Raw genomic sequence first — 18,294 nt, forward strand, 5'->3', positions numbered from 1 at the left:
GCAGATATTGTTGTGATATCAGAGACACTGGTGTCACACAGATATATGATGGGATGGATATAAATTATGCAGTGCAGAATTGGAATTTGGGGAGTACAATGTGTACAGAAAGGATAGACAGGGTAGGAAGGGAGGAGGGGTTATACTGTTAGTTAAGGAAACACACAAAATCTAAGGAAGTGCATCCAGTTTAGATGGGAGGACAGTGCAATGTTGAGTCTGTTTGGTGTGACATAAACACTGAGAAAGGGAAAATGAGAGTAGGAGTGTGTTATAGGCCTAATCCTTCTGATGAGTACAAAGAACAGTTGTGCAGAGAAATAGTGGGCCAGTAAATTAAAATGTCTTGCAATGGGGGATTTTAACTTTCCAGATATCGACTGGAACTTGTGGGTTGGTCACTCACATGCTAGAAGACTTTTGTGGATTTATTGGAGGATTGTTTTCTACAGTAACATGTTTGAGGGGCAACCAGAGGGAGTAATACTCTTTATCTAATTATCAGCAGTGATTATTCATGCATTAAGAATTTGCAGATAATGGAACCACTAGGTGACACTGATCAGAGTGTACTGATGTGGGATTTACTTAAAGATGTAACTACCATCAAGGGTAAAAGGAAGGGTTTTTGCTTTCATAAAGGTGATTACAGTGGTCAGAGACAGTTTTTAAATTCTTTACCGTGGGATCAACTGATGATGTTACCAATGGTGAATTCTAAATGGGAAGCCTTCAGGGACATAATCTTGGAGGCTACTTGGCTTTTCATGCCAACTAAGAAATACTGTTAAGGTTCATGCCTAAATGGATGTCAGATGAATTGTGAAGAGGCTTGTGGCAGAGAAGAAAAATGCATGGGATGCATATAAATTATCAGGCGACACAGAAGCCTATGGCCGATATAAGCTAGGTGAGGAGAAGAAAGGGGTGCTCTTATCAGGAAAGGCTAAAGTTCTGCAAAATTACAGCATTTGGAGAATAGGCACCTATGAGGCAATCTGATTTAGTATAAGACCTTGAATTGTTTGAGCAAGCTAATGCTGATGGGATTCTTTCTCTTGCTGAGACTAAGAACCTGAGGGGGCATAGATTCAAATTGAGGAAAGACAGTTGTAGAATAGATGTGCCAAAGTTTGTCTTTAGCCAGGTAGTTGATTGCTGGAATAGACTTCCATCTGTTGTTGTTTAAGTTGATAGCTTAAATAAATTTAAGGCTGAACTAGACAAATATTTTGAGTGACCGGATGGGCAAAATGGGAAGAGGTTTTTTTTTGGCTGATGCTCTATAAGCTTGCTTTCTCGCATCATATGTCTCAACTAATGCTAATTTAGGTATATCGATGACCTTTGCATAATTGATTATCCTAACTTTATTAAGGATTTTGGCCATTTGTATCCTTGTGAACTTACTCTAGAAAAAACTAATTGCTGAAATAACACCATTAATTATTTGGACCTTAACTTGTACAATAAAAAAACTCTTTGAACTTTGAAGTTATTAATTTTGCCCATTGGTTTTCCAGTTTTTCTAATAGTGTTCACTCTAATTTTCTAATAGTGTCCACTCTAGAAATAACACAAAAATTGTTATTTCTAACACTCCAGTGTGTTATTAGAAAAATTGTGCAATTCTAACACCCCAGTGTGTTAGAATTGCTATCATATGCAATGACTATAATATTGCTATTTCCAACTTTAAAATTTTTTTTCTTAAACTTACTTGCAGTTCTTTTCCTTATCTTATTTAATTATCATTTTCTTAGAGCTCTTAATATAAGCAACGATAAATCTATTTTTTTTTTTTTTCAAAGTCAATTAACTTACTACAGATTTCTCATTATTTATTTATTTTTTTCTTTTGTGGTTCACATTATGTATATCATTGTGATTTTTCGCACACTTTTGGCCTCAGCATTACTGCCAGGCTTTGATCTAAATTTCCCACTTTTTTGGCTTAATTTGCAATTTTATTTATTTCAAAAATTGCTAAACTCACTAAAACCAAAATTTTCTTACTGCTAAAATATTAGCAGTGAAACCAAAACCTAACCTACAAAACTGATGTACAGATGGTCATAAGAACAAGCCACTGTGTCTAATGAGTACATAGCAGGAACTGAACTTGTAGTGTTTAGTAGCATCTCATATTTGGATTTCACCACTTTCCAAATATAGTGAAAATTTTCACTGATGTACTCAGAGCCGTGCCGAGAGTGAGGCGAATGAGGCTCTTGCCTCAGATTAAAAGCTGAAAGGGGTGCGAAAAGAAAGATTATATAATTGCCAACGTTGCCGTGATTAACAGTATGGCACAATTTTTCATCCTTGCCTCAGGTACTAAGATGGCTTGGCATGGCCCTGGCCATGTACTGTTATGTAATAATTGTATGATGAAGTTTACTTAACTTTTACTCATAAGTATTTTATTTATTTTTTTTAGATAATCCTAAATTATCTGATACAGTTCTACCATGGCTTTCAAAATTTACCAAATTATCATTCCTTAATCTTACTGGAACCCAAATTGAAGTAAGTAAAAATTATAACTTAGAAATTAGGGGAAAATAAATTGATTAAAGTTATCTTCAGTTTTAAGTTATATTTACGTAATTCAGTTAGTTCTGAGGATTGAATCACCTATACTTGAGGAAAACTAACCCTCAACATGGAGAGTATGAAAAGACATATATCTCTACTAATGACAGAGTTCCTATATAACTTCATATTTAATTAATTAAGTTTTGTCTGTATGTGTATGTACATATGCATTCAGGTCTATCTGATTTTCTTGTGATGTAAAACAAAATGTTTACATAAGGAATGTCATACTTTTTTTTACATAATGAATGGAACCAAAAATTTATAAATAGAACTAATGGTATATTCATAATTGTAATGTCAGTTTATGTGGACCTACATTAATAAAAAAATGTATAAAAGTGTAGACTTCTATTAATATATAATATTCAGGTTATATTATACAGGATTATCCATTTAAAATTAAACCTACATGCAAGAGAATAATGCAAATATGAAAAATTGAAATGAGTTATTTTTTAATAAAGCTTTTATATGAGTATACATTAATCACAATAAGTGTTGTAAATGTTCAACTTGCACATGCAAACACAAATCTGCTTCATTTATTATACTGCATGCTGCTTACCAAAGTGTTATTTGGATACTGACTTAAGTTGCTCTGTCATTTGCATTATTGGTATACATTTTTTCTTTTAATGTTCCTCACAAAAAATGATCCAGGGTAGGGGTAGGAAAGGTAAACAGTTGGGGGATTTTGGTACCATAATCCTTTTGAAATAACACATTGACCAGAAAATTCTTTCAACAGATCATAGTCAAGTTGGCTGTTGTTGATGATTACTGTTGGTTCCACCATCTTTGTGGAACTAGCAGTATTTTTCATCTTCTGTCAAGAAAAGCAACAAATTGTGTGACTGATATTATTCAACATTTATTGTTTCACCGAAAAACATTACCCCAACAAAATGGTTTCTCGACACAGCATGGCATAACACACTCTGAACTGGGTACAGAGGTTCTTAAAAAAGGGTGTGGGGATTTACAGAGTTGATTATTTTTACTGTTTATACAATCACACAAATGAAACCATGCCATGTCAAATAAAAAAAATAGTTTGTTGATTTCATTATATGTAAACTATGCAACCACCCATCCACTAAAAACTACATACTCTACAGGAAAGATAGAACCACGACCACCACTCATATTACACATGGTGGAGTAGCCATATTATTAAACTACCTTTGAAGCAGTTGCACTATGGTTTGCCATTGGAATAACTCTCACTCTAGTATCGATATATATCAAACCGAATCAGCCATGCTCCACTGGCTGAAGTAGATTGTCTTGTCTTGCAACTTCCAATTCCTTTTTGGCTGCTAGGTTACTTTAATGGACATCATCCATTAAGGAGATCTCACTAGACACACATGACCATATGATAGAGTCATTCCTTGACAAACACAATCTTGCTTCCAAACACAGGCTCCCACATCCATGTTTATTTTTCTGCATGATGCAGCCATTGATCTGTTGATATGCTCTCCTATATTGTTTTCAAACATTGCGTGGACGGTTTTAAATAATCATTAAACAGTGAACATTACTCTATAATTTGTAAACTTGCCATAGTGAGATTCTTGCTGTTAAACAACCAAACTAAATGGAAATTCTCTAAAGCAGACCGGATCAAATTTAGCTTCAATATTCTAATAGGTGATCAAATTATTCAGCTTCAAACTGTAAATAATGTCACTGAACACATTTCAAAACAAATATTAATAACCGCTGCTACAGCTGTATCACAAACTTCAAATAAAATAGTCACATGTACTATTGGTGGAACGGTGGATTGTGATACTGCAAAGAAAGAAAAGAACAGAACCTGGAATCAGTTTCAAAATACCCAACCACTGCTAATCTCATAAATTATAAGAAACTGAAATCACATGCCCGCTTCATCAGATAAAAATCCAAAAAAAAAAAAAAAGACTCGTATATTTATAACATCAGACTTGTGAATTCACAAGTCTGACACTATAAACTCACATTAAAATATCACTTGATTCTTTTTTTATTATTATTATTAGACAAATGGTGCAAGGAAGCCTGAGGCTTATACTGCACCAGCCAAAAAAAAAATTCACGAGTTAACGTGAGAGAGAGAAGTAGAAAGGAATCATCAAGAAAGAGAAGAATGATGATATCCAGCTCAGGACCCTGGACTTGTAGGAAGGCTGCGAATTTTATTTCACTTAAAAAAAAAAAAAAAAAAAAAACCTGCTTTGAACATCGTTCCAGGCTGTTATTGCTAGATTTAGTAATTTTGGTCATTTCCAAAGTAACATGCTTCCCAACACACACCAATATCTTAAACAAACCAATATAAGGGTTACCTGTTTATGTGACATATATTCCATATTGTTATGGACTTTTTTTTCTAGTCTTTCATCAGTTGCACGAACTTTAATCGCAACACTCAATACTCCTTAAGTATATATAAATAGCTTTATCTATGCTTCTTATTTTACTAAGATAAGCTGTAGGCCAATGGATGTCTCTGTCATTTACTTTGAGCAAACTCCTTATTTTGCCAAAGCGAATGTAATTTGCAAATGTCCCTGTCCTTTACTTTAAGAAAACTGGAAACTCCTTATTTTTGAGGTGTACAAACTAATTACCACTAACAGCAACAATATTTGTGATTGAGAGATGCCATCAGGCTGCCTTCTTAGGGTTCACACACGTAGAATGCAGGTGACATGCTTACCTGGGACCAGCAGCTACAGGTAGACTAAATGAACTATGTAAGTTAATGAGAGTGCATACAATAACAGCATGTGGACAGCGGTATTGCTTCTCGTGTTAATCCCCCAGCTTACTTGTGAGTAATTTTCATTTCCTAGGTTAATGTTGGACACCACACTTAACTTTGTTTCACACATTTAACATCCCTCCAAATTGTCTGTTTGAAGAAACTTAACATACTCAGAGCCATTTCTGCCATGACATGGGGTGCTGATATTTATCTACCTTTCTATCGTGCTCATATCTGGTATTGTCTGTAACTCAGCTAGGAAAACTTGTGCTGAGCAGACTTAATACTAGTCAACACAGTGCCCATTGCACTACTCTCGGGACATTTAGAACATCTCCTGCTGAGAATCTCTATGAAAAGGCATATGATCCTCCACCTCACCTTAGAAGGAAAATGCTGCTCCTCAATCATGCAGCCTGCTCTCAAATCCTTCCTGAAGGCTTTGAGGTTTGGCTGAAAATTGACCACTACTTTTCAAGACTGGAAAGGGCTGAAAAATGCTCATATAGGATGAGCTGGAATGATAGAGACCAATGTATCTGACCACTCTGTCTGTTAATTTCCCTCTCTGTGATACCTGTTTTCAACAATAGGGAAGGAAATTTCTGTCAGTTAAAAATATTAAATAACTTCATAAAATACATGTCCTTAACAATGCTCAAAGCTACCTAATATATACAGATTGTTTAAAAACAGACTCTGCCATTGGTGCTACAGCTGTCTTTTCTTTTTCAATTACCATCTCAATACCAGTTGAATGTAGCAGTTATACTGCAGAGTTATACACAATTAAATAGTCTTAGAGAATATTAACACCTTTCATAATGCAAGCAGTATGAATACACTAATTCCATCAGTGTTTGAATTAGACACTAAAATTTCAATCTCACATCCCATCATAAAAACAAATCCATTACTGTTTAAATTATCTATGAGATAACAATCATTCAGTGAGGTTTTGCTGGATCCCAGGTCATGCCAGTATTACAGTAATGAGAGTGCAGATCATGCAGCCAAACATAGGGCCAAAAAATTACCAACTAATTTTTTGGCACACAGATGCTTAGAATTGATGTTTAAAAAAAAAGGGGTCTGTACACAACAATACATAAAATCTAACAGTTGCTTACACAACTCTTAAATTGTATGTATTATTCCCATATCAGAAAAAACAATTAATAGAATTAAAGAAATAATTAATTAATATAAAAAATAATTAATAAAAATAAAGAAATTTTGAGGTGTGTTCAATAAAGAATGACATTAATTTTTCATGAGCAACCATACTGCTTGTTATTTCTCGTTGAGCTGTGGAATTTAAGACCAAACCAAACCAAGCTGTATCACATAGCAACTGCACAGTTGACTCATGCACACTGGTGGTTCATTAGGAGCTGCTACGGTCAGTTACGGAAGATGATGAGATTCTGCACAAGGTGATAATGGCAGATGACACATGGCTTCATCATTTCAATCCAGAGAGAGTAAACAACAAAGCTCTGTTTGAAAGTCTGTATCATTGCCATCCCCGAAAAAATCAAAGGTTAGGGCATCTTTTTTTTTGACATTCAAGGAATGGTTTACCAGCATCTACCACCACATCATATGACTATTATGGGATGTTACTACATAAATGTACTGCACACTTTGTGGGATCACATTTGTTGCAAACAATCACAACTGCACACAGGTGGGTGGATGCTTCATCATGACAATGCAAGACCACACATTGATCATACTGTCATCAAGTACTTAGCCAGCATTAACACTAAATGTGTTCCTCATCCATTCTCTGGCCCTGACCTTGCATCCTGTGAGCTGCAAGGAAAATAGTAATAGAGGCATGTGATGCAAGAAAGCAAGCATTTGAGCTTATGTAGCATTAGCCAAAAAAAAAAAAAAATTCACACAACCATTCCCTCTAAAAGTTTGTCCAGTTCCTCCTTGAATTAATTTAAGCTATCAACTTCCACAATTACAGATGGAAGTTTGTTCCAGCAATTAACCACCCACTGGCTAAAGGCAAATTTTCGCACATCTATTGTACAACTGTCTTTCCTCAATTTGAATTTATGCCCCCTTTGGTTCATAATCTGAGCAAGTGGAAGAATCCCATCAGAATTCAGCATGCTCAACCCATTCAAGGCCTTATACACCTCAATCAGATCACCTCGCAGGGGCCTTATACTCCAGCTACTGCAATTTGCAGAACTTAAGCCTCTCTTGGGAAGTGGATCCCTTCATTCCCCTCACCAATCTTGTTGCCCTTCTCTGTACACGCTCAAGCAAATCTACATCCTTTCAAAAATGAGGCCTCCAGACCTGTATGCATTACTCAAGGTGTGGCATAACCATTGCCTTATAAAAAGTGATAATCACCTCCTTTTCCCTGCAAGCAAAATTCCTGTATATCGTTGGCCTGCTCCATAAGTAAACCCCATGACCTGCTCTTCCACCCTGTCTGCATTGCTCAGAAAACTTCATATCTGACTGCACAATTACTTCCAGTTTTTTTTCATTTTCTACCACCCTAAGCATAGTACCACACAGTTGGTACATTCCTCTCAGGGTTACTTCTACCCATATGCAGTACTTTGCATTTGTCAATGTTAAACTTCAGTTTCCGCACATCTATTCTACAACTGTCTTTCCTCAATTTGAATTTATGCCCCCTTAGGTTCGTAGCCCATCTGCTCAACTTTTCTAGATTCTGTTGCAGTAGCACACTGCCATTACTGTCATTAACAACTCAGCCAACCTTTGTATCATCTGCAATTTTCTACACTAAGCCTGATATACCTTCATCAATATCATTGATAAATATACAAAACAACAGTAGGCCCAACACTGAACCTTGTGGGACTCCACTAATAACATTAGTCCACGAAGAGCAGTATCCATTGATTACCACCCTCTGTCTTCTCCCACTCAACCGCCCTTTTATCCATTGTAGCAACTTACCCTTAATACCATTCTTCTCAAATTTGTACAGTAGTCTTCCATGCACAACAGTGTCAAAAGCTTTCCTGAAATCCAAGTATATGATATCAAAATTATTTTATGCATCCAGTTCCTTTGTAACCACATCAAGGTATCCAATCAAATTTGTCAGACAAGACTTTCCATTAACAAACTCATGCTGTGTCTGAATTATTGCTGCAGATGATCCTGTCTAGATAATCTTGCAATGCATCTTTAACAAGTGACTCCGTTATTTTACCTGGAACAGAAGTTAAACTAACTGGTCTATAATTACTCGTGTCACCTCATGTGAATTAGGGATACATTTGCACATCTCCAGTCCATGGGAACTTCCCGAGTCCAAGGATGTTCTCATAATTATGGCTATGGGTTTGCTTAGTTCCTTTACCACCTCCTTTAATATAACTGAATAGATCCCACCCACCCCAGGTGCCTTTCTTATGTTTAACTTCAACAATTTCTTCTCCACTTTGCTCTCAGTTATTACAAAATCATTTAACTCCCTGTTAGAGTTTGATAAACATCTGGCCCTCTCCTGAATGTAGTTGCAAAATACTCATTTAGTTCGGCAGCTATCTGAGAATGATCTTCTACAGTTAAACCATTGATATCGAGTGGACCAATCAGATTCATCACCATCCTTTTAGAGTTTATATAAATAAAGAAATCCTTGCTGTTTTTCTTAGCATCTTTTGCCACAGATCTCTTGTAATCTGCCTTCGCTTGCCTAATCTCCTTTGTGACTTGATTACAGCATAGCTTATATCTGCCATAGGTTTCTGTGGCTGATAATTTATATGCATCTCATGCATTTTTCTTCTGTGCCACGAGTCTCATTAGTTCATTTGACAACCATTTAGGCCAAAACCTTGAACAATATTTCTTAATAGAAATAAAAAATCTAGTAGCTTCCACGATTAATTTATTGAATTTCTCCCACTTAGAATTTGCTGTTGGTAACATCATCAGTTGGTCCCACTGTACAGAATTTAAAGGCCCCGGGTGCCAAGCGTTTCCGTGGCCAAGCGATTCTTGCGTGTGTATAAAGCGATTTTCCTCCAAGTGACAGAGTTTTCCTTGTTTTTCTCTTAGAATTAAAATTTTCTGTTAAGTAGCTCTACTTACTTAAAAACACTAAGAAGAGAGCCCAGAAGAAGGCAAGTACCTTTTTCTTTAATTTAGCTAGCCGTACTAACTTACTAACTCTACGCTTGGCCACCAAGCGGCACTGCTCCTGCCTCCCCGTGGCGGGGCCGGTAACCTGGGTGGTAAAGGCAAACCCCCAGGGCAAAAAGGAGCGATCATGGATAAAAATCATTATCCAAACTTAGAGCCTTTGAGCTCAAGAGCGGAAGATTCTAAACCTGACCATGACTCAAGTCAACCTAAAAGACTGCGAAGAGAAGCAGAATGTCATGACGATTGCCCAAACTTCCTGGTGATCCATTCCCTATCTGCCCAACCTGTGGGTAAGTTGTCACCATTCTTAATTCAGAAAATCTTGGAGTCAATTGCTGGATCACCAAAAATGGTTAAAAGACTGCAATCCGGAGACCTTCTGATTGAAACAGCCACCTCTAAACATTCTGAGCGGCTGTTAAAAACAACAACATTTGGTGGGTTGACAGTAGAAATTACTCCCCACAAAACTCTAAATTCATCAAAAGGTGTCATCAGCGAGTGGGACCTAATTACAGTCTCCGAAGAAGAGCTACTCCAAGAACTCAGCAGTCAGAAAGTAGTAAATGTAAAACGGATCATGACGAAAAAAGATGGAAATCTTACTCCAACAAGATCCATCATTCTGACATTTAGCACTCCAGACTTACCATCCTCAATTAAAGCTGGTTATTTAAACTGCCGGATTCGACCATACATCCCGAATCCTGTTCGTTGCTTTAAATGTCAGAAATACGGCCATTCCCAGCAGGCTTGTCGCGGGGAAGCCACATGTCCCATCTGTGGCTCTAAAGAACACACCCAAGCGGATTGTTCAGTCAAAACTCCTGTTTGTCCAAATTGCAAAGGAAGCCATCCAGCCTTTTCCAAAACTTGTGAGCTATGGATAACAGGAAAGAAAATACAAAAATACAAAATTGAAAATAAAGTCACGTTTCCTGAGGCACGTAGACAAGTTATGTCGACCATGCCTAGTGGTCGTTCTTATGCCGCTCGAACTAGAAACTTTGTTTCTACTGCAGCTCAAACGGATGTATCAGTTCCGCCTAATACCTCTCTAGCGAATTGGCTTAAAGTTACACTTTCAACCTCTAAAAAAGATAATCCTCCGAAAAAAACTAGCGAAGCCACAAATACTCCAATCAGTATTCCTACTCATACCCCATTAGTCTCAGTTGAAAAAGAACAATTAAAATCTCACTCAGTCTCAAAAAAAATGGAATCGCCTACCAATAATATGGATGTAGATGAGCTGCTAAGTAACGAGGAGCCCATTCTAGAACTCCATGCAGATGACACCATGGATATTGGACGCCCCACATTCCCAAAAAAAGACCGGAAGAAATGTCCCACGAACAAAAAACAGTCAGACGAATCATCCTCAGCTAAATCTAAATAATGTATAACATCATACAATGGAACTGCAGAGGACTAAGTAGTCATTCTGATGACTTAAGGGATTTACTAGCTCAATTCAATCCCATAGGTGTATGCCTACAGGAAACTTTCTTGTCACCCCAAATTTCACCAAAATTTTCAAATTATGTGATGTACAGACGAGATAGGAGTGCAAACTCTCCTGCTCGTGGCGGAGTAGCTATTCTTGTTAACTCCGACATTCCATCCAGGCCGATCCAATTGAGAACCACTTTAGAAGTTGTCGCAGCTCGTATTGCAGTTGGTATTTCAGTTACCCTTGTTTCCATCTATATTTCACCATCTCTACCATTTCCGCATTCAGAACTTGACAGCCTGATTTCACAACTCCCAACTCCAATTTGTCTCTTTGGTGACTTTAATGGACATCATCCATTGTGGGGGTCTACTACAATGGATAGAAGAGGCAAATTGATGGAGGAATTCATGAACAATAATGATCTTAATTTATTAAATTCTGGATCTCCTACTTACATACACCTAGCAACAGGATCTGTTTCTGCAATAGACTTGTCAATTTGTTCACCATCTATCTTTCCAATCATGACATGGTCAGTTTTAACCGATCCCTTTAACAGTGATCACTTTCCAATTATTTGCTCACTACAAACAAGAGTAACTCCGAATCCTGTTCAACGATCCAACTGGCAGTTTAAAAAGGCAAACTGGGGAGGGTATTCTGCAAAAATACTCTTAGACAGATGTTATGTTCAAAGGCAACATATTGATGAAGTAAATACTTATATAATCAATCAGATTCTCACTGCAGCTAAAGGTTCCATTCCAAAATCCACGCCTTATCACAAACACAGAAATAACTGGTGGAATACAGAGTGTTCAATTGCCAAACAGGAAAAAAACCGTGCTTGGAATAATTTCCGTAAGTATCCCACCACTAGTAACCTAATTGCTTATAAAAAACTCAAAGCGAAAGCTAGACAAGTTAGGCGGAAAGCGAAACGGGATTCTTGGATTGCTTTTGCCTCAACCATTACCAAAGACACGGATACACGAGTCATCTGGAAAAGAATACAGGCATTAAATGGCAAATTTACTCGGCTGCCCTCTCCGATACTTCATTGGAGAGGGAAAGACATTTCTACTCCTGAAGAAGTTGCAAATGCATTAGCAGAATCATTTGCAAAAATATCAGCTTCTGCCACCTATGCGTCCACCTTCCAGAACATCAAAGCAGGTGCGGAACGATATAAAATCAACTTCTTCACGCGCCGCTCACTGCCGTACAACCAACCGTTTACATTAATAGAACTTCAAGAATCATTAAACAGATCTTCCAATAGCGCTGCAGGTCCAGATGGAGTTCATTACATTATGCTAAAGCATTTACTTGATGAAGACTTGAGAACTCTATTAATTTTTTATAATCGGATCTTCACCGAAAATGCCTATCCTTCTTCATGGCGCCATTCGTTCGTTATCGCCTTACCAAAACCAGGAAAAGATCCTTCCTGTGTTGAAAATTACAGGCCAATATCTCTTACGAGCTGCATGGGAAAAACGTTCGAAAGGATGGTTCATACTAGGCTCACCTACATCCTGCAATCAGAGAATCTCCTTCCAGAACAACAATATGGCTTTCGGAAAAATAGATCAACACTGGACGTGCTTATCAAAGCCGAATCTCATATCCGCAATGCCTTTGTCATGAAACAACATCTAGTCATGGTCAATTTAGATCTTGAAAAGGCATTTGATACAACATGGCGTCATGGTATTATTAGGGACCTTTACCATCTGGGGCTTCGGGGCCATTTGCCGGAAACAATTCAAAATTTCCTGCAATTGCGCTCTTTTCAAGTCCGATACAAAAACGTCCTCTCTACATCTCACATACAGGAAGAGGGAGTTCCGCAGGGATCAATACTCAGTCCAACACTGTTTTCAATCCGAGTTAGCACAATGACACGAGATATCCCAAAAACTGTTCAAACTTATATGTATGCAGATGATCTTACCATTTCCTGTCAATCTCAAAGTATGAATACCATTGAACGGCAGCTACAACTAGCCATAACCAAAATAGAGGCCTGGACTTCACGGAACGGTTACAGATTGTCAGAAAAGAAATGCACTGTCACTCACTTTTGCAAGAAGCGAGCTCTCCATCCGGAACCTGAACTACAAATAAACAATACTCCAATCCCAATTGTTAATACCGTTAAATTTCTTGGACTATTACTAGACCGCAAACTAAATTTCCAAGCTCACATCAGTTATTTGAGAACTTCTTGTTTAAAGCATTTAAATATACTTCGTTCGGTCTCATCTATGTCATGGGGAGCTGATCGCTGTACTTTGTTGCATCTTTATAGAAGTTTAATCCGTTCACGATTAGATTATGGTTGTCCAGTGTACGACTCTGCCAGGAGCACTACTTTAAAACGGCTAAATATGATCCACCACAGTGCTCTGAGGACTGCGCTGGGAGCTTTCAGGACTTCTCCTATCCAAAGTCTATATATTGAAGCGCATGATCCCCCATTACATCTGCGTAGAAAAACACTATTGCTTCGCTACGCTGCTAAGATCCAGAATCTACCATCGCACCCAAGTTGGGAGTATCTCTATAATACTCATTGGGACGCCTTCTATGAGAGCAAACCAAATGAAAATAGACCCGCATCTATCAGGATAAAAGAGATTGTTCAGACTTGGAATATCAATTTAAATGAAATTTTCCAAGACACAACTACACCTGTTGCTCCTTGGACATATGTGTCTGTCTCTCAAGATACATACTTCCTCCAGTGGGGGAAAAATATACCTTCCTGCAATATCAGACAGTTACATTCAGCTCATGCTATGAACAACCATGCCTGTAAAATTTATACGGATGGTTCCAAAACTGAGAGTACGGTAGGTGCTGCTGCAGTTTTCCCTTTATGTACAATTTCAGCCACACTACCGCTTGCCTGCAGCGTCTTCACAGCCGAATTATATGCCATTAAGTTAGCGCTTAATAAGATAATTGAGCTTTCCATCTCATCTGCCATAATTTACACAGATTCTCTTAGTGCTGTCTCTGCCATAAGGAAGAATTCCTCCATTTCTCACCCTACATTGCAACAGATTCATTCCCAGCTATTCGTTTGCAGTGTGTCCAATCAGTCAGTCAGATTTTGCTGGATCCCTGGCCACTCAGGCATTCCGGGAAATGAAAGTGCTGACTTTGCCGCTAAACATCCGGAAACCGCTCTCTCACAACATCCTCAGGTTCCTTTCTCTGATTTTAAGTCTGTCATACGCAAAGCCTGCTACAATAAATGGTCACAGACCTGGAAAAGTGACAAAAACAATAAACTATACCAAATAAAAGAAGACCCAAAGCTGTGGCTGTCTGGCTTCCGAAGAAACAGACGAGAGGAAGTAGTACTGGCAAGACTGAGAATTGGACACACTCACCATACTCATCTCTTCCTATTATTTGGAGAAAGTCCACCACAGTGCTCATCCTGTCAGACGCAACTTACAGTCCGTCATTTTCTGGTTGATTGTCCCTTGCATTCAACCATCCGGTCAAACACTTTTCAGTCTCTCTCTAAATTGAATATATCACCTGATTTATCTCGCATCTTAGGAAATGAAGCAAATATTGAAGAACTTTTATTATATCTAAAACATATTGGTTTGTACAGAAGTATATAATTTAATCTCTCTAGCAATACGTTTTTTGTAAATTAACGATTAGGAGACACAATTTGGCCGTAGTAGCCCTTGTGTCGTTAAACCGAACAACAACAACAACAACAACAACAACAGAATTTAAAAACTGTCTGGTACCACTGTAGTCACCTTTACGGAAGCAAAAACCATTTCCTTTACCCCTGATGATAATTATATCTTTAAGTAAATCCCACATCAGTACACTGTGATCACTGTCACCTAGTGGTTCCTTTATATGCAAATTCTTAATACATGAATGATCACTGCTGATAACCAGATCAAGAGTATTGCCCTCTCTGTTTGCCTCAAACATGCTGCTGCAGAAAACAATCATCCAATAAATCCACAAAAGTCTTGCTAGTGTGTGAGTGACCAACCCACAAGTTTCAGTCAGTATCTGGGAAGTTAAAATCCCTCATTATAAGATATTCTGATTTACTAGCCCACTCTATTTCTCTGTACAATTGTTCGTTGTACTCATTTGAGTCATTAGGCCTATAACACACTCCTACTCTTATTTTTGCTTTCCCAGTGCTTATGTCACACCAAACTGACTCAACATTGCACTGTACGTCTATGTCAACTGGATGCACTTCCTTTGATTTTATGTTTTTATTAATTAACAGCATAATCCCTCCTCCCTTTCTATACTGTCTATCCTTTCTGTACACATTGTACTCCCCAAATTCCAATTCTGCATTCCTAATATCTGTGTCTCTGAAAACCCAACCATATCTGCCTTTGATGATGTCTTGACCAACACTTCAAATTCATCAAAGTTATTTACTATACTTTTAGCATCCGTTTACATGCAAGTTACCCTAACACATCCCATGTATTTATTTGTTTCATGGTGACTGCCATCAGTCCCTGAAATCCCCAGCATCCCTCACTCCAGGCCGCTGCTGCTCATTCTGATAGAAGTAGTGCAAGAAATGTTTCCAGTTGTCAAAAGTTGTAAACACATCGGAGGCAATTCTCAAATGCATGTCAAAATATGGCTTCCACAGTGTTTTTGGTGAATGGCAGAAATGTTGGAGTAAGTGTATTTCATCAGATGGGTACTTTAAATGGACCATCAAAATATGGATGATTAATAAAGGTAGGTTGTGAAAAAAAAAATTATGATCATTCTTTCTTTATTGAACAGCCCCTCTTACTTTACATCCTTTGCCATGATTGGAAGAACATTTGTTGCTTAACCACATTATTGGAAATAGTGCAAATTTACATAAGCTGTTTATCTTCCTTAAGCAAATGCACATATATGAATACCTGTGATGCCAAATTGGGCCAAACTATTATATAGAACAATGATTACTAAGTATAAATAAATACACAAGTCATAATACATTACAAATTTTAAATTTACTTTTGAACATTCAGAAAATTAATTTTGAAATACACCATTCTTTGTTCATAATAGTAAATTGCAATGAATAGCATCAATTTAATTGTATCTCATATTGTGACTACCTTCACAACGAGTTATGTATTGCACTACCTCAAATAAGTAATGCTTCACCAATGGAGAAGACTATTGTTATTTATTCTCAGCAGATACAACCACCCAGTGGCACCATTTCAAGGCTTGTTGGCCTATCGTCAGTGGGTGGGTGTGCAGGTACCCTGACATTGCAATCATGCCAACCCAGTTATGAAGTATAACTCCACAATATGAGAGATGACAAAGGGTGTACATGGTAATAATCACTAAGTAAAAATAAATGCACAAGGCATAATTCATTACAAATTTTAAATTTCCTATTGAACATTCAGTGAAATGCACCATTCTTTGTTCGTAATAGTAAATTGCAATGAATGGCATAAATTTAATTATATCTCATATTGTGACTACTTTGAAATAGTGCTGTCTGGGTGGTGGTATCCACTGAGAATAAATAACAATAGTCTTCTCCATATACATGGCAACTTGTTTGAAGGTAGTTACAATATGAGATACAATTAAATCGATGCCATTCATTGAAATTACTATTACGAACAAAGAATGGTGTATTTCACTGAATGTTCAATAGAACAATGATATAGGAATAGACAAATTTTGGTCTTGATCATTGTTGTACTCTTAAACACCTATACTGGTGCTACTACCACATGGATAATTTGTTCCCTCCAGTGAAAGTGAATGGAGGGAACAAAGATAATAGTCATCTTTTCAAGTATTGTTTTTCAATGCTCTAACAATAAAAAAAATAATAATAAATAATAATAATAAAAAAATTGAAGACCAGCTGTATTATACAAAAATTTACCCTGAGGTGGCTTATTTTACTGTTTTTTTTTTTTTTTTTTTTTTCAAATTTTAAAGAGAAGAGTTTTAGAAACTAACGTTTATTAATTTTATTTAGGAACAATCACTTAATGTCTTGCAGAAGACACATGGTTTAATTTTGTCCCTAAACCATGAGAAAATTACCATAAAAAATATTGGGTGGGCCTCATGTGTTATTGAACAATGGATAAACTTTTGCGAACACAAAAAAGAAAAGAAAAAGAAACATTCAGGATTATGTGAGTTAAATTTTTCTATATATTATGGTTTTACTGTGTGTCTTTAGTCTCAGTAATAATTTTCATATTTCACTGTTGTTCTGTAAGTCATAGAGACATTGCCAATAAAATGTTTGATTATCATAAAAGTATGCAACTTTATTTGAAACAGTTAGAAATTCAAGTTTAATAATAACAAAAAAAAGTTCATACCTCTAGATAATTGATTTCCTTTCCTTTAATTTCCTGAGATTTTTCTGAGATTTCCTTTAATATTTGAGCTTTTGCTGCAAATATTAAGAAGTCTCTCTCAGCCTTGTGTCATTTGGCTTTACAAGAATTCAAAATGGGATGAGCTGTATGATTTGTATTCCTCTTTTCTTTGGTTTGATTACTGTTTTTAATCTTCTGATACATATTTGCTCAGATCACATCAGTAAATAAAGTTTTTTAGGTCTAAAATTCTTTATTCCGCAATTCACTCTAATGTACTAAGGCTATTCAAAAAACGAAAGTAGTATATCTGAATCTCCACTTTCATTTTCTGACATAGTAAAGCTCAAAACAATTGAAAAACAGTTATTAATTATTCCAAACTTGATTTTGAACAGGCTAAAAGTAGAAAACTTCATTATTTTCTGAAAGAAGATAAGCAAGTTTTTTCATTTGCTTATGAAAATAGTAACATATTCTGGTATCTTCCAAAGCTGTTGGCCAAACTTCTGCACTTCTATACTTTCACTGCTTCACAATCTGAATGGTTCTAATGGACCCTCATCTAAACCCAAAGTCGACTTACTAGCATACAATTTTTTGTCTAACTCTTGTATCAACGATTTTGGAAATTCACCTCCTACCATACCTTATACATTGCATTGGTGTCTCCTATGACCTTCCAACTGAAGGATGTTAAAAGAATTCTGAACAGTCTTGATGCCAAGAAAGCTCCAGGTCCTGTGGCATTTCTCCGCTTGTTCTTCAAACTCGTGCTTCTGAGCATCCTTTATAAGTTCTCTGTGCCAGTGGCTCCTTCTATTTGGAAATTTGCTCATATCCAACTGGTTACTGAAAAGAGTGACAAATTCCTCCCATCTGGCTATCATTCCACTCTGCTTACCTCTACTCTCTTTCGTAAGTAATGG

At 36.9% G+C, this 18,294-nt stretch overlaps 1 protein-coding gene across 1 annotated transcript in view; it reads left to right on the forward strand.

Moving 5' to 3' along the window:
* LOC150077546 (leucine-rich repeat-containing protein 42-like) overlaps window positions 1–18,294 on the forward strand; it is a 106,764-nt gene that overhangs the window by 58,457 nt on the left and 30,013 nt on the right. The window contains exons 3-4 of the mRNA XM_090385938.1: window positions 2,441–2,529; window positions 17,011–17,173. Coding sequence (XP_090242064.1) covers window positions 2,441–2,529; window positions 17,011–17,173 — 252 coding nt within the window. The remainder of the gene's footprint in view (window positions 1–2,440; window positions 2,530–17,010; window positions 17,174–18,294) is intronic.

This window comes from Mastigoproctus giganteus, chromosome 12 (assembly GCF_048544385.1).
Source record: "Mastigoproctus giganteus isolate SK-2022 chromosome 12, ASM4854438v1, whole genome shotgun sequence".
Lineage (NCBI taxonomy): Eukaryota > Metazoa > Arthropoda > Arachnida > Uropygi > Thelyphonidae > Mastigoproctus > Mastigoproctus giganteus.